Raw genomic sequence first — 23274 nt, forward strand, 5'->3', positions numbered from 1 at the left:
TGCACTTGGAGTTAAAGATTTCTTTTCTTATCAAAGTGTCAGTGGTGGCTCAGCTGTCAGGAGTTCGTAGATTCAAATCCAAGTCCAGAGACATGAGTGTATAATCTAGGCTGACACTCCAGTGCCGTATTGAGGGGGGGCTGCACTATCGGAGGTACTGTCTTTCAAGTGACGTGTTAAAACAAGACTCAATCTTCCTCTTAAGTGATATTAAAAAGCCTACAGCACCGTCTGAAAAAGAACTGGAGTACCAATGCTCTATAACATTTTGGGATGTCTTGAATCACAAAGGTGCTACATAAATACTGTAAATAAATAAATGATCTGCTTAATTGAGGCAGCAAGTCCTCGAGAACTTAAACATTTAACTTCACCTTCTCTGGGAGAATTTTGATTTTCAGGAGATCCAATAAGTCTGTTTTCAGTCCCTGACTTCCTCAATGACATAGCATTGGATTATAAGGAGATCACCTAATGTCTTCCAGTCCTCCATTAACCCCCAATTAAAACAAATTTGGTACACAACAGAAGAAACCAAACATTTTTATATATACAGCCAACAATATATAACACATCTGGACAATGTTCCTCCCACCACTGGGCTTGTGGTAGTTTCAGTACTTCAGCAGTGACTAGCAGACGGCAATACTCCACCAGAGCTACACAGATCTTTCTGTCACTGTTAATATCAAACCTAGCTGATCATAGTCCAATAGAAGGGAGCTACAATTTAACAAATAGCTACATAGTTTTCAGCAAATATTCAACAAAGGCAACAACCACTGTACAGTTGGGACTGTAGTATGACCTGATATATTTGGTCTTGACAATGTGTAGATGTTACTGACCTGAATAATGCCTGAGCTGAAATGAGTTCATAAAATAAGTTTTGTTTTGGCATGGGACTGGAATCAGGGCTGTGCAACCTTATTTAGGGAAATCAGTCAAATTTATGTTTTTGAACTTTTAATATGCTCAAAGAAAATGCTTCACAATTTAGGTGCAGTACTAAATAGAGTTTGAGAGAGAGAGAAAGAGAAGGCAAGGCACATTTTGATGTCCCCTGTTCTTTGTCTTGCTTGCACTAGCTGGAGAGTGCAACTTGCGAGGAAGCAAGAGAAATCAACAGGACTGTCTGACTGTGCTGTAGGCCCCACTGTCTCATGATGGACATAGGCAAGCATTATTCGAGGTTTGGCATGTGTGCCTGATAGCAAAGACCTGAATCCAGGCCTCAAGAGAAACATGGGTTAACAAACAGAAGTGACAAGGTGACACTGTGAAGTGGATTTGAGTTTTTTTTCGAAACTTTGAAAGATTGACTAACGGAGAGATGACCTCAAGATGTGAGGATATTGTTGATGTAAATTCAACCACTAGTTATACATCATTCCCAAATTTTAGTCTGAACTGAACACTGGGAAAGATGTTTAATGTGTGACTGATCCACGATCTCCAGTGTTACACTGTTACCCATAGATTAAATTACTCTCCATAGGTTTTGTACTGAGGAGTTTTGTGTCCTCTTTCTGACAATTCTAGTTAAACAAGCCCCAATTCTGGTTGAATGTACGACAGGAAATGAGGTGTCAGCGTGCATCTTGAGTCTGTTTTCACTCTCTTGATTCCTATGTATCTCTTTTTATCAAGTGCCTTACTCCCTTGAGTTAGATTTCCCTCCTAATTACTTCCAGGTGACCATAGCCAACAATGGCACAGCTGCCGAGTACACAATTGTCGAGGAGGAACCATGGAACCAGGAGAGCTGAGGAGAGAGGGATACCTAATCCCTTCACCCATGAGCCCCCCCACTCCCGAAACTCAGTTCCGCTGAAATCATTCATCCGACAGGCAACAAAACAATAACGCATCAAACTCCATTTTTTTTCTTTTATCTAAATGTGGTTAGCGTAAGGTCCGAATAGTAAATACTGGCGCTGGGAAAGTGGATTTAGCTTGGGGTTTACCAGTTACTGTACTTTCAGATTTCCAAACAGTTAAGTGGGAAAGAGGAGGGAGTGCGTGTGGAGCCCCATTGGTAAAACCAAATCCATTAATCAAAGCACAAGAATTGCAGCCAATGCACATCCAGTTTGTAAAACATTCCCTTTCCCTGTTATCCCCAGTCTTTGACCTGATTGAGTATTGCATGGGCTGTTCAGTTCATGCTCATGTCACAGGGCAGGCCTTGACTGCACATCCTGGACTTTGAGCTCTCTATCTACCATGTTGGATTTTACAAAATCGCACAATTAGTATTACTATTAAGCACAGTTTTTGGCCTAACTACTTGGGATTGGCCATTCTCAGGGACATGGTCTGGCTTTATGCACGTTACTGCCATTAGTAAAATCCACAAGTGCATTAGTCCAGCAATGATGTCATGTACTACCCCTCAGCCCAACTCTCTCGAAGTCAGAAGTGACCTTTGAGCAGAACCTGCCACATAATCTGATGGGTAGTGCTGGGAAATGTGCTGCAAACTATCAGCATTGACCAACAGGCAAGGCTAACAAGCATTGCCAACCAGCAAGGTCAACAGGCAAGGCTGTGAAGGTACCTCACAGACCAAGGCCTTACTTCAGCACAGTAGCTCCCCGAGTTGATTGCTTGTCAATGGAGTGGTGGGGGGGGCATAATAACGGTGCTAGCCCAATACCAATCCAGTTCCACATGACTCCCTCAGCAGATTTTGAACGGAAGGCATCCTCTTGCCATTCCAGCTTGTTAGAAGGTTGCGGACATTTTTTGAATATTCAACACCAGCATGGCTTCTTTCAGAGAACAGGGTGAGGGGAGAGGGGAAAGTGGAGAGAATTAAACATTCCAGCGGGGGAGCAAGCGTAAAGGTTGTTCCTGACTCAGATATTTAAAAAGCCTTCCTCTGCACCAGACCTTTCTTTTCTATATTGACCCATTTATGCTCTATGACCACCTAGATAATGCTGAGAACAGAGCCCAGGCACCAGGCTGATGGGGCCAATCATGTGGCCAAATAGACTTATTCCAAGAGAATGAAGCTGAGACTGACAACAGGCTCCAGATTACTGGAGCAGTGCTGAGGTTAAAAACTACCTTTCAATATCAGCAAACTATTTCAGTATCAGGATATCACCCAAAATTTGCAGTGAGATGATAGCTTTCAGATGAGCCAAAATACCGCTCCTTTAATAAATCAGTGCCTCTTGCAGGATTAAGAATGTTTTGGTGCCAGATCTTTACTGAGCCAATATTAGGTTACATAATCCCATTAAAATACATAGATAATTCATGTTATATACATAGCCTTGCTGGAATTAGCAAAGCTGCCCTGCGACTGGAACACTGGAAGCGCTGTGATCCTAATCAGCTAAGGAATGGGTTAACTACCAGGTCTTTAGAGCTAGTGAAAGAGGTGAATCTTTTGCCTTGTCCCACTCGACCACTGATCCCTTGTAATTACATGGCAACCAATCTGGCATTGGATCCAGTGGGTGGTTAAAGTGCCACTATTGTTGGAACCTATCAGTCACATGCATCTGCTACTGGCCAAAAGCATTAAATAAATATTGTCTCTGCATGATCCGTTCCTCAGACATTGCCTTTCGCTTCAGCGCAATGGGCGACCACAACCTTATGTCTAAGTTTTTGCAAAATTCACTACATTGCCACATGATGCACTATGTCCTGGGAGAGGGCAGGGAACTATTTAAATATGAAGCAATGAGAGAGGGTATATGTCTCTAGAATGTCTTCCCCTGATATCTTTGGCAAATATAAATGCAAGGATCACATAACCCAACACACACTGACCTGGTTAACTGAAAGGTATCCTCATGCGCTGGGGGTGGGCTGTGATTTTTTTTAAAGCAGTATTGTTCATCATGTGTGACAGGTAAGAATATATTACAATCTGTACAATCGTGTTAAAACCCTTTGCTGAGAGATTTCACAGATGAAATGAGTCATTGGAATAAGTTTCCAGGTATTAATCCTTGAATTTTTAAGGATCCAGTTGGGTCTTTGTTGTTTGGTGTTAACTGGTTTTCTATTTTCTCAGAATGTCTCCTTGAGCTGTTGTATTACTTGTGGACTGTTATTTAATCTTGTACATTTGTGTTTAATGTAAACCTTGCATGAAAAGTAGTGCACATTGAAACAATCGGGCAACACTGGGTGTTAATTGTTCTTACATTTTGACATAACTTTTGTATGCTCATATAACTCTTAACATCAGCTTTCCAAACCCCTAAGAGAGCTTTATATGTATTTTGATAGCAAAATGTCGCAAGTGTAGTGTTTTTTTAAATTTGTGACTAAAAACCAATAACTGACTGAGAAATGCAGTGCATTGGGGATTCAGAGGAGCTGACCGTGTGTGTTGTGAGGTGATTGGAATGACTGCTGACTAGGACTCGAGATAATGGAGAAAGACAGGATCATCAGCTCATACCGGGTGTTATCTTCACTTTGCATCCACCTCCAGCAATTGAAAAGTGTTGCCATCTCTGTGGGCAGTTAGAATATGATACAGCTGCCATGTACCCAGCGGTTAAACAGGCTAGTGCCAACGACCAGCTGGTCTTGAACAGTGTTGTCAGCCAGAGATAGCTGTCAGGTGGGTGATTGGTGCAGTCCGGCCAAGAGTTAATTGATGTTCATTTGTATTCCCATTCGGGGCAGAGGGAGAATATTGGGCGATCTGTAAGAACCTAGCAGGCAGGGTAATACCATCCTGTAAAGATGGGGCATGTAGCACTTGGGGAACCACCCACTCTGCAGCACTGGCCTCAGTGATGTCTCACTGTCTTTTAGAAAAGAGGTACAAGTTTGGAAAGATTCTCTACAAATGATTGGAATGCTAATTTGGGCTTTTGTGGAGTGGACATGGCGATCTCAATCTCTAGCTGCAGATCCTTCTACTTCAGTGTTCAAGGTGCATGCAGCTTACTACTTGGTTTGCAGGCCTGGATTTTCCTTAATTAACAAAGAGATGATCAGGGCGATTCTCCCTACAGAATCAAATCTACAGAAAAAGGTTCAGGTAACAGGGCAGTGCTACCTCAGTTACTATGGATATGTTGCCTTCCATAACCTTTGAGAGCAGAATACATCTTTCCCTAATTTTCTTCACCAAATAAATTGGAAGCTGATAATTGTTGCTGCCAATTCTAAAGGCATTAACTTTTCTTTATACTGTCCATAAGTGATAAAAGATGCCTCAGTGCTGGGTGGCAGTGGAGTTCTGATGTACAGTCTCAGTTGGCTGCACTGCTGATTTGTGATGTAGAGCAACGCCAACAGCGTGCATTCAATTCCCGTAACAGCTGAGATTATTCACGAAGGCCCTGCTTTCTCAACCTTGCCGATCACCTGAGGTGTGGTGATCCTCAGATTAAATCAGCACCTGTCAGCTCTCCCCCTTAAAGGGAAGAGTAACCTATGGTCGTCTGGGACTATGACAACTTTACCTTTACCTTTAGAGTACAAGTCTAATGTTGGTTTTAAAATAAACTTGATTTGTAATGCTTTTAGACACCATTAGCACCCTTGATCAGATGGCATATTGAAACATTGCTATTCAAAGTAGCTTCTGAGGTCCTTTGTTCAGATTTGAATCTATAAACTACATATTCTTTCAGATCACATCCCCGACTGGATTTATGTCTCTCTGCTGCTGTGACCAGCCTGTAGGAGATAGAACAATGTGACTCAGTGTTATTGTATTGAAGTTAACTTAATTTCTCTCTTTCTTCAATTTCCTTCTTAACTTTGAGTGCTTAGTGGAAAGGCACCCATTCTGTTTGGCCTCCGAACTGATGTATCCCAATCAAAGGGGCATTTATATGGCAGCATTAGGTATTGCTACAGTGCTTTGACCCCAACAGACTCTGGGGAATTGAAGTGAGGGATTCACTGGAGGAGGGAAGCTCAGACTGTTTGACATTGCTTGGGGTGCAATGCAACACCAGAGTAGATGGGATATAAAACTGCTTAGGGAGAGTGGGAAGCCCAAGATCACCAGGTCTCCCATTTAAGTGTTTCCATAGCATTAAGGTCAATGACTCTGGTGAGACAGATTCCTGAAAGCTTTATCACAGAACTACCAGACTCCAACTATCCAACTCTCATATACATCCACCCTTGAAAAGCAATAAGCTCTCTGACTGCTGGATGAGTCCTGTTTATCAGTCAGTCTGCCTATTCACCCCTTCTCACAACTAGCAACCTACCTCCCCACCCCCCCCAAACAACTGCCCCTTCAGCCACCACCTCTTAAATGTTGATGAGAAGAGACATGGCCAGTGCTCAAAGGCCTAACAGGGCAGTCGTATCACAGTGACCTCACTCGCAGCAGGATAGACAAACTCCATCCTCCCCTGAACCCAGCTGAGACTAGTAACTGCAGGATAGACAGGTTCCACCCTTCCCTGAACCCAGCTCAGACCAGTAACTACAGGATAGACAGATTCCAGTCTTCCCAGAACCCAGCTCAGACTAGTAACTACAGGATAGAGAGACTCCAGAATTCCCTGAACCCAGCTTAGATATGTACATTATGTCAGTGAGTACGCTTTGAAAGTACTTCATTGGCTGTAAAGAGCTTTGAGACGTCCGGTGGCTGTGGCAAGTGCTGTGTAAATGCAATTTCTTTCAGATCAGTATAAACACAGTATGAGTTAGGAAAGAGGTCAAGGGTTAACACACAGTGGCTATCCTAATGAATTTTGTCCTCTGTAGAAGGGAAGTGTCCTTGATGGAGAAGGTGGAGGTGGGTGTCTATTCCTTGCAATTGTCACATTTTTCCTTTACAGCTGTTGCAATGTAAATACTTTGCTGTTTTGTTTGAAATCAAACCTGATTTACTGGTGTGTGTTTGTGTGCGGCCCAACTTGGTTGTGTGGGACAGCCGGGCAAACCTGTAACCATGGTGAGTGTTGTGCACGTAAGTGACATGGTAATACCATAAACAGAGAGTGCGATATTTTCAAAGGGAGTCAGCTCTAACTGTAACATGCATCTCATCCCATTAAAAGAATTGGCACCTTTTTAATGCCCTCAGCTTGCCAGTAAATCAGTCGCACTGCCTGGGATCACACCATGATGTGGAGATGCCGGCACTGGACTGGGGTGAATGCCTATATATGCTGTGGGTTTGTGAACCAACCTGTTCTCTCACCTGATGAAGGAGAAGTGCTCTGAAAGCTGGAGATTTCAAATAAAGCTTTGGTTTTTAACCTGGTGTTGTGAATTGTCTTACCGGGATCACACCAACAGACCATTCAGTGATTTTCTTTTGGATAGCCAATCTTGGATTTTATCTGTATGTGCAAACCGTTCTTCATAGTATCACTTACACTTGCATTGGATTTCTCGATTAGAGCAACAGATACCAGTGAATTTCTGTTCCTACCTGAAGCACAGATCATGGGACTTCCGTTGGCTAAAAGTACAATGAAAACAATCACGCAATAAGAGTGATATGGAGTCACCATAAACAGAAACATCAGGGTTAGATTCATTTCCCCAACCCAAGGATAAAAATGTCAAAATCTAGAGTGAGAATAATTCAACCTCTTGAGGTATAAATTCAGGGGGGAGAAAAGGATCATTCCACTCTCCAATAGGTATCAAAATTAAAAGTAGGATGAGTAATCCACCCTCTCTGGGTGAATACAGTGGGGTGGATGATGCAGTTAATATTGCAATAAACAAGACCACAGTAATATCCTTCCTGTAACCTTCCATTCTGACAGTTAATACAATATCAATATCCTAATATATATCCTGAAGAATAACATCACTGTGACAATGAGCTCCATCTGAGGGGTAAATATGACAATAAGCAGTGCTACATTAAACACTGAGGGGTAAATAGGATGATAATCAGTGTTACAGTAAAAACCTTTCGAGATAAATATGCTTAAAAAAAGATAATCTCCCTTACTTAGGGGCAAATTCACTAAAGACCAAAAGTTGGCTAATCCACTTTCTAAAAGGCACATCCACTGTAAAATATTTGCATCATCTTCTCATGGGGCTGTATTCGTTGGAGTTTAGAAGAGTAAGAAGTGACCTTATTCATACATATAGGATCTCAGAGTAAGGGGATTGCCCATTTAAGACAGATGAGAAGACATTTCTTCTCTCCGAGGATAGTGAATCTGTAGAATTCTTTACTGCAGAAGGCTCTGAAGGGTAGGTCGTTATGTAGGTTCAAAACTGAGAAAGACAGATTTGTAATCAGCGAGGGAATTGAGAGTTATGGGGATAAGACAAGCAAGTGAAGTTGAGGATGATCATCTTAGATAAGTCATGATCTCATTGAATGACAGAGTAGACTTGATAGGCCAAATAACCTACTTCTGCTCCTGTGCTCTGGTCTTACAGAATTTCCGTCCCACCCATTTCCTTTCTCTCCTCCTCCACCTTCTCTTCGCCCATCTCTTCTGTTACCAGTCTTCCTTCAACTACAATCTCCACGTTGCCCCATTACCAGTAAGTGGACTCCTATTTTCTGTGACTGCCGTGTCTCAGCATTGGCTAACTGTGATGGCCAGATTTGTTTACTTCATTTTCTGCAAACAGAATTGGTCAGTGCAGGGTGCACTGAATGGGATTGCGAGTTACACATATGGTTATAGCTGACTTCCTGTGTCAAGACCCACGTGCAGATAAACATCTCTATCTTCACCATTTTATATAGAAGATTTTCTGATCTTTTGTATACTGTCGTACTTTGTGAAATTGCTGTTGGGTTCTCGTGTACAAACTTACATTCTTTGTATAACTGGAGGAAAGTGACACAAAATGGGATTATTTCACTTTGTGCTGTATTTTTGGTGTTATATAAATTTACAGAAAAAAAATCTAATAAATGTTTATTGGTACCTCATTTCAAGTATGCAATTCATTGTTTGGTGTTTCCCTATTGTCATTTCGCCAATTGCACTGTTTTTGGTTCTTAAAATGTGTAGCTGAAGAAACTATTTCCTCACAGGAGAGGGGAAAGTAAATGAGCAAGGTTTTGGGACAGAGCTGAGCTTCACATTCTCAGCATGTCACACTTTAGTTCATTGGTTAAGGTGCCAAATGTACACATGGAAGCCAGCTGCCACATATTATTTCATGGGATTATACCATTTCCCTGGCAACTCTGGTGTATATATATCATTCGACCCATCGTATTTTCCTTTGGACCAAAGTATTTTTCAAGAGCACTTACTATCGTATCAAACGATACGTGGGGCGGCACGGTAGCACAGTGGTTAGCACTGCTACTTCACAGCTCCAGGGTCCTGGGTTTGACTCTCGGTTCGGGTCACTGTCTGTGTAGAGTGTGCACGTCTTCCTCGTGTCTACGTGGATTTCCTCCGGGCACTCCGGTTCCCTCCCACAGTCCAAAGATGTGTGGGTTAGGTTGAGTGGCCGTGCTAAGATATTGCCCCTTAGTGTCCAGGGCTATGTAGGTTAGAGGGATTAGTGGGTATAATATGTTGGGATATGGTGGTAGGTTTGGGGTGGGATTGTGTTCAGTGCAGACTCGATGGGCTGAAGGGCCTCTTTCTGCACTGTAGGGTTCTATGATTCTAAACCTAGACATGTCTTTTGAGAGCTGTTTAAATATTAATTGCCCTGCTCCAGGACAATGAGTGATATGTGAATGATTCAGTATCTGGACAGTTACAAATTGTACTGAACATTGTGCAAATCATCAGTGAATTCTGACCATTTGATGGAGGGGAGATCATTGTTGAAGCAGCTGAAGATGGTTGGACTCGGGGCACTTCCCTGAGGAACCCCTGCAGTGATGTCCTGGGATTGAGATGATTGATCTCCAACAATGACAGGCATTTTTCTTTGTGTTAGGTGTGGCTCTAGTCAATGAGGAGTTTTACCCCAATTCTCATTGAGTTCAGTTATATTAGTCCTCCTTGATACCACATTCAGTAAAATTCTACTTTAATGTCAAGGAAAGTCACTTTTATCTCACCTCTAGATTATGGTTCATGTTGAGACCAAGACTGTAATGAGGCCTAAAACCGAGTCACCCTGGCAGAATCCAAACTGAGCATCAGTGAGCTGTTTGATAGCCCTGGCTGCAATGCCTTCCATTATTTTGCTGACTGAGAGTGGAGGTGGCCATTGGCAGGTTGGAATTGTCTGCTTCTTGTAGACAGACAAAATTGGGCGATCTTCCACATTGTTGGGTAGATGTCAGTGTTCTATCTAGCCTCCTTTAATCATCTAAAACAGCTCAATTAGATCACACTTTCATCTTCCATACTCAAGAGAACATAAAATTAGTCAATGCAGCCAGTCCTCATAATCCCTCTTAGCCAATTCCACGACTCCTGTGTTGCCAGGTTTGAATGATGCTCTGTGAACGGATTTTAGTTTCTACACAAGCTCTGATGTCTTGTTAAAAATTTCTTCTCCCACTTGGTCATTGTGTCAGGTGAACGATCAACTATTTGTAACCTTATACCTTTCATACTTCTTGATCCTGAGTTGAATTTCGTACCTCACATCCTCTCTAATAGCAACATTGATGACTTCTACCTCTAGAAGGTTATTCCACCCCCCCCCCCCCCCCCCCCACCCACCCGCACTTTGGCCTTGCCTTAGTCCATCTACTGAAACCTTCAACCATCTGGGCTTTTGTATCTTTAGGCAACTATTCCAGTGCTTCTGTTGGCCTCCCACCTTCCACCCTACATAAGATTCAGCTTACTCAAAATTCTGCTGCATGTGTCTTACCCCACACTAAGGGCAAAATCTTACCAAAAATTAGCAGACTGTTATTTCTGGCTGGAAAACTGGTATGTTTCTCTCCAGAGAATCCACTCAGTTTTCTCTGCAGATTCTGTCACACTCTGCCAAAGAACATCAACGGGTCATGATTCACACCATCATAGAAGGGAACGGGGCTAAAACACACCAGCAAAATTCAGCTGCTCGAGATCTAGGAACGATCTTTAAAGGGCGCCCCGATCAAATCTTCAGGTCTGCAATATAACCCCCCCCCCACCCCACCATGAGTTCTCAGGGGCACCCCTCCCCACTCCTGATCGTACTGTCCACCCTCATGATCAGCAGTCACTTCTTCTCCTCCGGACCATCACCAACCCTTTTTCCATTCCCCCGCCTACCTCCCCCATAGTCCGAGCTGGCACACCCCTACCCTCACAATGCACACTGCCGGCATCCAGAACCCCTGCTTGTTGGAGTGCTTTCAGCCTACAACCACAGCTGTATTAGCCCCCGCCATCATCCCCCAATGGAGCTCCCACGGGGAAATGCCCCTTGGCACAGGTTGATACTGTGAGGCTGGCACTGTCTGGCTATGTCCTCCATGCCCTTTTGCACCCCTGGGGAGACCCCCACCACAGATTTATGTCTGTGTGAACCTGTTGTAAACCACGCCCACATGACATCAAGTCAACATAGTTTAAAGATATGGCGAGGGGTCAAGTTATGGTAAAAGGACAGGTTAATATTGAAATACATGAAAATGCATGTGGGCCTGAACCTGAGGAAGTCACCGGCGAGAGGTGGGGAAGATCCAAAGTTGCATTCTTGAGCTCCTACCAGCAACCTTGAAGATGGCGAATGCAGGCTCAGGATTTCACCCGATTTAAAATTTAAAATTCTCACTTTCCTAGCCTTGCCCTGCCCAACTGTGTAACTTTCTTTATTGCTACAACTCTCCCCTCCAAATGCTTCACTCTCATTCCAATCTTTTATATAGAAATCCCTTTCCTCCCCAGCATCAGTCACTGTGCCTGGTCAACTCCCCACAGAAAGGCAAACAGCAGAGGAAAGATGTTTCTCTCTCCACCAAAGTGGAGATGAAGCCACCTGCCCTTCCAAGGACATACCATCCCACTGACACTGCCAGCTCTGGCAGGGTCAAGGCCAGGGGACTTGATCCCAGGATCACCACGCAAGCTCACTGAACCAACCACAAAACCACTGGCAGTTCCATGCAGGCCATTGGAAAAGGTAAGCTATGCATTGAAGAGTCAAGAGGGATGATTATGAAGGTTACTTACTTGCTAAATCAGACATTGAACACCTTATTAAAGGTCCATCCTAGACCCCTTCATGTGGAACATTGGGAGATGTTGGACATCAGCACTCAGCACAGACACACACACACACACACACAAACAGAAACACAGAGGAGCACAAAGAAACTGAAACACACACACACACACACACACACACAAGACTAACACCGAGACATTATGGCTGTGAATTCTGTCATTCAGGCATCACAAAGAAAAAAAATGCCAGAAGCATATATTTATAATAAGTGTTTTTAATATAAATACAGAAGACTATTTACTCCATTGGAGTTTGAAATACATGTTAATAGCCATATGACGTGGAGGTTTATCAATGACCTTTACAGCATCCAATTATAATACAGAACAACCCAAAATAAATATCTTTGTATCTCGTAACCACAGCCTTTACATTAACTTGCAACTTACCCATTAAAAAATAAAAGTAGTAGTTTTGGTAAGTAACACCTGGCAATGACTGTTGCCCATGATCATGAAGATTCTCAACATATATGTACCCAAATCCTTTCTCCAGTATTTCAGTACAGTGCTAACCCACTTATCGCTCTTTGACTCTATGCCTATGTTAAGCTGATGAGAGAGGAATTTGATACAAGTTTATTAAGGGTCAACACAATAACACTGACAACAGGCCCTTTTCTGCTTTAAGTCATTTCTTAATTTACAAAGCTGGGCTGGGAGATTGCGAGTCCCCAGCCTGAACTACGAGTCCATGTAGTATGGCAACACACTGCACTGGGTCAGTTTCTTATCATTTCACTAACAGCACACTTCGGTGCTGTATCCAGGGATCTCAAGAGTGGAGGGAAGTGGAGGCAGATTCAGAATCCCTCTGATATGGGTCCTGGAACATTCTGTATTAAATTGCATGAAAATGTCAAAATCTACCCCAGAATCTCTTCAGCATTCTGGATGAAATGTCTGCTATTGGATCCAGGGAGCCAAAGTAGGAAAAAGGTTAGTCTAGTTGTGATATTGTTTGGTGATATATTAGTAGCATACTGTGGAAAGCTGATGTGACCCAGTGTTGGAATGGTATTGATTCAGTGTGCTGCACAGGAATGGAGCTATAACACTGCTTCAAGCTGAGTACCTGAGACCAACTGCAGTCTTCAAGGATGATACATTAGCCTTTCCCTCTCCAATTCAAACAGTGTTTGTCCACTAGATTGTGTCCCTGTCTTGACGCTTTTCCTCCCATGTTGTTTGCAGCAGAGTCCCAGAGATTAATCTTTTAATTTGTGAAGACCAGGGCAATCCCAGAGAAATTAATAACTCAACACTAATCTACCCAATATACCAAACCGGGATCTAGAGCTTAGGGCTCATCATATAACCCAGGCAGAGTATAAATAAGATATTCACAAGTCTCGATAAAGATTTCAACATAATTTCCTCTTTGCAGTCCACCTTATGTGTGAGTCTTCTGTCCGGCTACGTCAATAGACTAAAGGAATGAGATTGGGTTGGGGGGAGGAATTATTATCTGTTTGCAGAGAGGGGGAAATCTTCAAGCACATACATTTGAGCTGGTGAACTCGCACTATACCATTCTTCATTGTGGATGGGTGAAGAAGGCGCACATCTGAAGGTCACAAGTATTCAGTTCTTCCTTACACATCCAGCACCACCAATGGGCTGCTTCGTGACTAAAGGATCTTTTGTGGTGACCAAATATCTCCAAGACCAACAATAACTTTAAAAAATCTGCCAGAATCACCAACAGAAAACAGAATGAAGCAGCTCAATTGGAGGGGAGGGGGTATCCAGCTATTTCTATGCATCAAACACTGAATAGGGCATAATTGCTCCTGAGTAAATCTGCTTTTAAAACAATGATCCCATGTAAGTGGGATGAGCTAAATAATATGTACAATACAGGAAGTAAGACACACATCTTTCTTATAAAAGTAATTTTTACAGCACTATTCTACCAGCCAGATCACCAATAACCTTGCACCCGCTTTCATTGCATTAGTAATTTGCACTCACAGTGCAAGTAAGTCTGATGAAGGTGATGTCCTACGAAACCAATTCAGTGAGGGCAACAGTGGGAAGAGAAATAGTATTAATCCTTCAGGCCAGTAATTTTTCAATCCAAACTGAACCATTAAACTCTTGTTTCTGGCTCTATAGGAGTCCAGTGACCTGCTGAACATTTCCAGCATTCTCTATTTTTAACTTCAAATTTTCAGCATTTGCAATGTTTTATTTGCTCAATAAAGTCAATCAGGCCATTCACATGAAAAATAGGGTTGCCAACCCTCCAGGATTGGCCTGGAGTCTCCAGGAATTGAAGATTAATCTCCAAGACCCTGCTGTGTGCAACCCTGGAGAAAAACCATCAGGACATTAATAACGATGGCTTAATTTGATCATTTTCTTTACCAGACATAAAAATATCGCAGATAGGAGGAGAAAGAGCTGTTTGACTGATAGCCAAGATCATCCAATTGGCTAATGATTCTTCTTGCTTTCCATTAAGGATACAGTGTGTCACAAGGATAGATGTTTTGTCTGAATAATAGCTGGAGTGAATTCGGGGTGGCGGGGGGGGGGAGTCATGTGATAAACATCCAGGAATATACTTCCCCACAGTTGGCAGCCCTAATGACAAATGACAGAAAGACTCCATTAATGAGTGGGGGAAGGGAAAGGTGGGAGGATCTCTGGTGGGCGAGGAGTGGGGGGGGGCTGTCAGGTGGAAAGGGAGGATGGGCAGTCTGGGATTGGGGAAAGAGGAAGTCAGCAGGAGGGAAGGAACAGAGTGGTAAGGACTGGAATGGGGCAGGGAAAAGTGGGAAGGCCAGAATGCTGTGAGTACTGATACTGACATCACCTAGGCCATCCTTGACTAAGTGATGCCTCACACTAGTAGGCTCAGGATTAAATATGAACTGTTGCAGACAGGAATACCAATCCCTGTATCTCAATGAATCAGCAAAGATCATGAGCTCCTGCAGTCTGCAATACTGACACAATGAAATTAAACAGCCAATCTCCACATTACTCTGATGGTGTAGCCCATCACATCACCGCCTAGATTGGCATTGAACAACATTATACGCGGTTATTAAAACTAGTTTTAAAAAATTAACATACAATTCCTTCATGCACACTCAACTTTTGAATATTTTCTTACATTTGTGGATAGATTTTGTGTTCTTCAATTTGATGGGAATGAGATATTTTTCTAATCGGCTGTGGAGATCTAACACTTTATTCATTGGCTATGGGAATGGAAATCTTTGCCAATTTAGCCAGCAAATCAGAATTTTAATCAGGCACAATTAACCTAAGGTCCAGAGTAAAGTTCCCTGTACTGGCCCCAAACATTCTCAGTTTTGGTATAACACAGGCCAAGTTGTGAACTGAACTTCCACCACCATTCTGACAATGTTCTACCAGGCTGTGTGTAGAAGGGCCCTCGTGCTATGTTCACACCGCTGTCCTCACACCTTACCGAGGATATTGCCAATTTGTTCAAAAATATGGAGCCCGTGGTGCTGTGAATTTAGCACCAAAACTAGAATAAAGTTTATCAGACTCATTCCATTGTGCATTTGCAGAAAGTATAATCTTGGTTCAAGGGTAGAGGTGAAAGAACAATCTGTAACTCTCAGTACCGGCCAGTCCCTATTAAAACTGCTTTAATGCTCTCGCAAGTGATTTTCTGGAATGAACACAGAAGTGAGCTTTTCAGAAGCAAGAGAAAATGTTGTTGGATAAATGGATGAGATGTAATGAAATGGCAGTGGTCATTCGCAGAGACTCCAGTCTGAGTCACATGTGCTGAGGATCGCGTATCGACCTGGTCTCTGATTGAGGTCTGGGTTCTTACATTGGCCACAGGCTAATGGAGAAGCTGCCATGTCCTGTACCCTCCCCAGCTGTCACTCAGAGCTCAGATCATCTCAATCCACCACCTGAATGGGAAAGTGAACTATTGAAGAGGAGGCTAATGTCCACATTCACTTTCACATCGCTCCCCTCAACCAGTTTAACAGATTTCTCATCCTTCAGTCCCAGTATGATGTATACTAGGAGAAAGCCTGAAGCAAGGAGGAAAGCTTGCTAATGGTAAGGGGAAACACTTCACATTAAACCGTCATACAGAGAAACCATATAGCAAGAGACCACCACGAGAGTGAAACAGCTTGACATGAGAGTGACACAGGTTGACATGAAACTGAAATGATCCAATACTCGATTGACATGATCCAACAAGAGAGCGTCAGAGTTCAACACAAGAAAATGTCTGACATGAAAACAACACAAGAGAAAAATGATTTGTTACCAGGCCGACAAAGTCCAACACAAGAACATCATGAGCTGACATGAGAATGACAGTGACTGACAAAAGAATGACACAGACTGACACGAGAATGATATGTGAATGATACAGATTGACATGGAACGACATGGGCTGACAAGAGAATGACACGGACTGACATGAAAACAAAGCAGTCTGTCCCGAGGGTGACACAGTCAACAGAAAATAACAATCTAAGACAAATGGGACATGTTGAACATGAGAACAACATAGTTCAACACGAGAAAGAAATGTTTTGATATGAGAGTAGAATGATCAGACACAGGGGTGACATTTTCGACAGGAACGTGAAATAGACTCTGTTGCTGAAGATTACAATGGTGCTGAAAACAGGCATCGTAAACATGGATCTTTGTAGAATTTTAGAGGATGTAACACAAAGCTTATCAAAGTGCTGACAGACCATGTAGGAGATTTGCACTCAGTGAGTGACATGTAAAGATGTGGAGATGAGAGGGGAAGAGCTTCATCACCATCTGGTACTCGACCTAGCTCCTGTTCTCTTGCTCCTGTGTAGCGGTCACCATCTCTCTATTGGACACTTCTCCAGCCTCCTCACCACTCATTAACCGGGCAGCTTCAGCTGATTCAGACACAACCTCCACATCATCTTTCTTCATCAGCTGGATCCATTCATCAGATCTTTTTATATCGGCTTTCAGGCCCCCTTCTTCCACCAAGTCTCTCCCATTTCCATTCTCCATGATCGCTGCATTATCCTCTCTTGGTCTGGTGATAGCCAGAGTTTTCTTGCGTCCACACAATCTAAGAATAAAAGTGATGGGTTACTGTTTTTCAGTTATTAGAAGCCATTTCAATCACGCATTTATTATAACAGAAAATCAATTAATGATCAAGTTCATAATTAATCAGACCGTAAGACGAGTCAATAATAAACAAGGATTAGTTATTCCCAACAAAGGCACAGAATGCACAAACAGAGCTCTCAGACAGAGCACTGAAACAGAGCATCCAGACAGAGCACCCAAACAGTACACCTAGACAGCACACCTAGACAGAGCACTCAGACAGCATGCCCACACAGTGCTCCCAGACAGCATACCCAGACAAAGCACCCAGACAGCACACCCAGACAGAAGGCCCAGAGACTGCACCTAGGCAAAGCACCCAGACAACTCACCCCAACAGAGCACCCAGACAGCACATCCAGACAGCACACCCAACAACACACCCAGATAGAGCACTCAGACAATACACCCAGACAGCGCACTCAGACAGCACTATAGTTAAGAAAGCCCATCAACACTTCTACTTTCTCAGAAGACTAAGGAAATTTGCTATGTCAGCTCTGACTCTCACCAACTTTTACAGATGCACCATAGAAAGCATTCTTTCTGGTTGTATCACAGCTTGGTGTGGCTCCTGCTGTGCCCAAGACCACAAGGAACTATAAAAGGTCATGAATGTAGCCCAATCCATCACACAAACCAGCCTCCCATCCATTGACTCTGTCTACACTTCCTGCTGCCTCAGTAAGCAGCCAGCATAATTAAGGGACCCACTCACCCTGGACATTCTCACTTCCACCTTCTTCCTTCAGGAAAAAGATACAAAAGTCTGATGTCACGTACCAACTGACTCAAGAACGGCTTCTTCCCTGCTGCTGTCATCCATTGGACTTACCTTGCATTAGGTTGATCTTTCTCTACACCCTAGCTATGACTGTAACACTACATTCTGCACTGTCTCTCTCGTTTCCTTCTCTATGAATGGTATATTTTGTCTGTATAGGGTGCAAAAAACAATACTTTTCACTGTATGTTCATACGAAGAACAACACAGCACGGGAAACAGGTCCTCCGGCCCAATGAGCCCGTGCCGCCATTTCAATGTTGTGAGTCCCCTCTTCCACCCATGACCCTTGTCTGCGCTTACGGCACTCCACAGTGGAAACCAGATTGAGGGGAGACTAATTTAGGGACAATTTGTTACACCAATCAGCCTAAGAGCACATCTTTGGGGTGTGGGAGGAAACTGGAACACCCGGAGAAAACCCACACAATCACGGGGAGAATGCGCAAACTCCCACAGACACCGGCCCAAATCCATGTGTCTGCACAGCAAGCAGCGATAGTCACTGAGCTGTCATCTTGCCCAGCATCTGGTCCAGTTTAAGCACACACTAATGTCATGAAGTACTAGGCTACTCTCAAAACATCCAAGAGCAGCCCTCGCACGACCCACCACGTGTATGCCCCTTGTTGGACAACAAGGCGGACCGAAGCACCTGTGGATTAAAAGTGACAATAATTAATCAAATCAAATCAAAACCTGGGAAAAAGATTCTGACTGTCAATCATATCTATGGTCTCATAATTTTATAGACTTCAATCAGGTCTTCCCTCAGCCTCCGCCACTCCAGAGAAAACAATCTTCATTTGTCCAGCCTCTCCTTGTAGCTCGTACTCTCAAATCCAAGCAGCATCCTGGATTAAACCTCTTCTACACCCTCTCCAAAGCCTCCGCATCATCCAAGTAACAGGAAACAGGGGTGGGGGTGGGGTGATCCTGTGGAGGGTGGGGGGTGGGGGGATTGGTCGTGTGGGGGCTCGGGGTGTGTGGGATTGTGCGTGGGGTGGGGTTGTGAGGGATGGTGGGAGGTGAGGTATGTAGGAGGGAGGGGATAGGCATTGGGGATGGGGGGTTGGGTGGGGATGCGAGGGGGTGGTGGGAGGTGAGGGTTGGCAGATTTGGGAGGTGTGGGGTGGGGGTTGGTGGGTGTGGGGGGTATGGGATGGTTGGGGGGGGAATAGTGTGGCAAAAGGGCAGGCACGCAATACATACACACAGGAAATGGGGTTGAATGGGGAAACAAGATGGGCACAATCCACAATCCAAACACACGGCACCTTCAGGCAGGCAGAAGTGCTTAAATGAAAATGTAACTGCCTGAGTCACGAATGGGACTGAAATCTAAACAAGGGAAAAAAAGCAAAGTGAAAGGTTCGGGCCTGGATTTCCAAACATGGAGCAGGAATCTCCGCACTGACACCCAGCAAGTGTTGAACAACAGCGTCTTTCAGCGGGATTGAAACAGTTAAACTGTCACATTTTCTCCAATAGGACTGGAGAGTGTTACATGAACAATACTGTTCCTTTCTGCCCGTGTGTGGGCAGTGTTATCTCTGGACCTGAATCCAACGTTCAAATCATCTTTTAGAATTAGCCAGTGCCTACGGCAGATTTCCATTTCACACATTGGAACTCCCAGCTAAGGAGGAACATGTGGCACCGTTTCTCCTTCCTTCCCTCAGTGCCGTACTCTCAGGGCCACCCACACACCCAATCAGCACAGTTACAGGGTGTGTGCTCCGTATAGGCAGCACACTGAACCTTGCTGTTGCCTGCCTGGGCACACCCTGGCTACCTGAGAGAAGGTTACCCACTGTTTGGCATTGCAGTGGTTGGAATTGGCCTACCTTTTGCTGTATATGATCACCAGTCCACCAATTACAATGATGAGGAGTGATGCAATGATTCCAACCACAATCAGCCAGTCTGAAAAACAGAGAAAATCGTCACCTGTAAACCTGACCAGAGAAAAGCTGTCCCCTGGAAAGTGCCTAATTCTTGAATCAGTGACGATAGACACCCCAGCACCCACTTGCCTCCTCAGGTGCTAACTGTGAATGAATGGCAGGTGGCTTCTTGTCTCCAAGGAAGAATGTGAATAAAAGTTCCAGTGACTGGAAATAAGTCAGAGTTCAACTCAATTTACAAAATAATGGTTGGAATGTGAATCTTTACAGGTAATTCACATTCCAACCATTATTCTGTAAATTGAGTTTGTGTCTTTATATGCCCTGTTTGTGAACTGAACTCCCACTCACCTGATGAAGGAGCAGTGCTTTGAAAGCTAATGGCTTGTGCTACCAAATAAATCTGTTGGACTTTAACCTGGTGTTGTGATACTTATTACTGGGATTCCCATCACCCAGTGACTGTCCCCTGCTGGATCATCACCCAGTGACTGCCCCCTGCTGGGATTCCCATCACCCAGTGACTGCTGGATTCCCATTACCCAGTGACTGCCCCCTGCTGGATCATCACCATCAGTGGGATTTAATCAGCTGAGGCCATGATATGTTCGCAACCTGCCAGATAAACCCTGGTTGGTATCCTGCTAGCTGCTAGGATAAAGTCTCTCCGATTTGAATAGCCATGCTGCCAGAGGCAAGAACAATCTATAGTTAATACCTCTGCCTGGGTATATACTGTGCTACACCTCCCTCCATAGTGAGGGGCTCCTGTCTCACTCTGATGAACCCTCCCCACTTACCTTAATCCTAGGGCTCCATCACAATCCTTTGCCCCTGGGTCTCCTGAAGCATTGCTAGCACTAAAAAGTAACATTCTTGCCACAAAATAGCAGACAATGGCCATCTCCAACAAGAGAGAATCTAACCATCACCATTTGGCACATTGCTATCACCGAATTCTCTACGTCCTGGGATTAGCATTGGCCAGAAACTGAACTGGACTAGCCATAAATGCTGTGGCTACCAGAGCAAGTCAGAGTTGGGACTTTGCAGAGAGTAATGCATTTCCTGACTCCCCAAAGCCTATCCACCATTGACAAAGCACAAGTCAGGAGTTTGGTAGAATACTGTAACCATGCCTGGATGAGAGCAGCTTCAACAACACTCCTGCTTGATTGGCACCCCATCCACCACCTTCAACATTCAATCCATCCACCACTGACAAAGTGGTAGCAGTGTGTATCATCCACATGATGCACTGCAGCAATCATCAAGGCTCCTTCAACAGCTTGAGGATTACAAGGTAGTTAGGAATGAGCTAAAAAAAGAGCTTTGGAGAGCATGAGAAGTCCTTGGCAGGGCAGATAAAGGAAAACCCCAAGGCTTTTTACGCTTACATGAGAAATAAAAGAATGATCAGGGTGAAGGTAGGGCCGGTCAAGGATAGGAGTGGGATCTTGTGCATGGAGTCAGAAGAGATAGGAGAGGTGATGAATGAATACTTTCTTCAGTGCTTACCAAGAAGAGGGGCCATGTTTTTGAGGATGAGAGTGTGATACAGGCTGATAGGGTAAAGGAGGTAGATGTTCTGAGGGAAGATGTATTAGCAATTTTGAAAAACCTGAAGGTCGATAAGTCCCCTGGGCCAGATGGAATATATCCTAAGATTCTTTGGGAGACAAGGGATGAAATTGCAGAGCCTTTGGCTTTGATCTTTGGTGTCCTCGGGGGTAGTGCCAGAGGACTGGAGAGTGGTGAATGTTGTTCTTCTGTTCAAGAAAGGAAATAGGAATGACCCTGGTAATTATAGGCTAGTTAGTCTTACTTTGGTGGTCAGTAAGTTAATGGAAAATGTCCTGAGGGACAGGATTTGGAAAGATGCAGCTTAATCCGGGATAGTCAGCATGGATTCATGAAGGGTGAGTCTTGCCTCACAAATCTGATTGAATTCTTTGAGGGAGTAACTAAGCGTGTAGATGAAGGTAGAGCAGTTGATGTCGTATACATGGATGTTAGTGAGGCATTTGATAAGGTTCTCCGTGGTAAACTCATGAAGAAAGCAAGGAGGTGTGGGACAGAGGGAAATTTGGCCGATTGGATAAGTAATTGGCTATCTCATAGAAGACAGAGGGCGGTGGTGGAGGGAAAATTTTCAGACTGGAGGCCATTTACCAGCCCTGTACCACAGGGATCAGTGCTGGGTCCTCTGCTATTTGTGACTTTTATCAATGACTTGGAGGAGGAGGCTGAAGAGTGGGTTAGTAAATTTGCTGATGACACCAAGATTGGTGGAGTAGTGGATGAAGTGGAGGGTTCTTGCAGGCTGCAAAGAGACATTGATAGGATGCAGAGCTGGGCAGAAAAGTGGCAGATGGCGTTTAACCCTGATAAGTGTGAGGTGATTCATTTTGGTAGGACAAACTTGAATGCAGATTATAGGGTCAACGGCAGGGTTCTAAGGAATGTGGAGGAACAGAGAGATCTTGGGGTTCATATCCACAGATCTCTGAAGGTTGCCACTCAAGTGGATAGAGCCATGAAGAAGGCTTATAGTGTGTTAGCATTTATTAACAGGGGGTTTGAGTTTAAGAGCTGTGGGGTTATACTGCAATTATACCAGACATTGGTGAGATCACATTTGGAATATTGTGTTCAGTTCTGGTCACCTCATTATAAGAAGGATGTGGAAGCATTGGAGAGAGTGCAGAGGAGATTTACCAGGATGCTGCCTGGTTTGGAAGGTAGGTCTTATGAGGGAACTGGGGCTTTTCTCTTTAGAGCAGAGGAGGATGAGGGGCGACTTAATAGAGGTTTAGAAGATGATGATGGGGATAGATAGAGTGGACATTCAGAGACTATTTCCTCGGGTGGATGTAGCTGTTACTAGGGGACATAACTATAAGATTCATGGTGGGAGATGTAGGAGGGATGTCCCAGGTCGGCTCTTTACTCAGAAAGTGATTGGGGTGTGGAATGCACTGCCAGCTGCGATGGTGGAGTCAGACACTTTAGGAACTTTCAAGTGGTTATTGGACAGGCACATGGAGCACACCAGAATTATAGGGAGTGGGATAGCTTGATCTTGGTTTTGGACATAGCTCAGCATAACATCAAGGGCCAAAGGGCCTGTACTGTGTGTACTGTTCTATGTTCTAGCACCTTCTAATCCCACAACTTCTACCACCTAGAAGAACAAAGGCAGGAGATCATAGGAACACACGTAAGTTCCTTTCCAAACCACACATCATCCTGACTTGGAAATTTATCAGTGTTCTTTCACTGTTGCTGGGTCAAAATCCTGGAATGTTCTCCCTAGCAGCACTGTGGGTGTACCTACACCTCAGGGACTGCAGTGGTTCAGAAAGGCAGC

The 23274-nt window shown here is 44.0% G+C and overlaps 2 protein-coding genes across 8 annotated transcripts in view; one reads left to right on the forward strand and one right to left on the reverse strand.

Annotated features, from left to right (window-relative positions):
* LOC145343954 (excitatory amino acid transporter 2-like) overlaps positions 1 to 23274 on the forward strand; it is a 181092-nt gene that overhangs the window by 138166 nt on the left and 19652 nt on the right. For 3 of the 4 annotated variants that reach the window (XM_080190528.1, XM_080190529.1, XM_080190530.1), the window contains one exon: positions 1695 to 8875. The exons of the other annotated variant lie outside the window; for it this stretch is intronic. In XM_080190528.1, the coding sequence (XP_080046654.1) occupies positions 1695 to 1769 (75 nt within the window). In that variant the 3' untranslated portion in view covers positions 1770 to 8875. Of the gene's footprint in view, positions 1 to 1694; positions 8876 to 23274 lie in introns of those variants that run through there. 4 annotated transcript variants of the gene reach the window in all.
* LOC145343953 (uncharacterized) overlaps positions 14618 to 23274 on the reverse strand; it is a 51941-nt gene continuing 43284 nt past the window's right edge. For all 4 annotated transcript variants that reach the window (XM_080190527.1, XM_080190525.1, XM_080190524.1 and 1 more), the window contains 2 exons: positions 19845 to 19923; positions 14618 to 17169 (listed from right to left, as the gene is read on the reverse strand). In XM_080190527.1, coding sequence (XP_080046653.1) covers positions 16893 to 17169; positions 19845 to 19923 — 356 coding nt within the window. In that variant the 3' untranslated portion in view covers positions 14618 to 16892. The remainder of the gene's footprint in view (positions 17170 to 19844; positions 19924 to 23274) is intronic.

The sequence above is a fragment of the Carcharhinus amblyrhynchos genome, chromosome 6, assembly GCF_965287045.1.
Source record: "Carcharhinus amblyrhynchos chromosome 6, sCarAmb.v2.hapA, whole genome shotgun sequence".
Classification (NCBI taxonomy): Eukaryota; Metazoa; Chordata; class Chondrichthyes; order Carcharhiniformes; family Carcharhinidae; genus Carcharhinus; species Carcharhinus amblyrhynchos.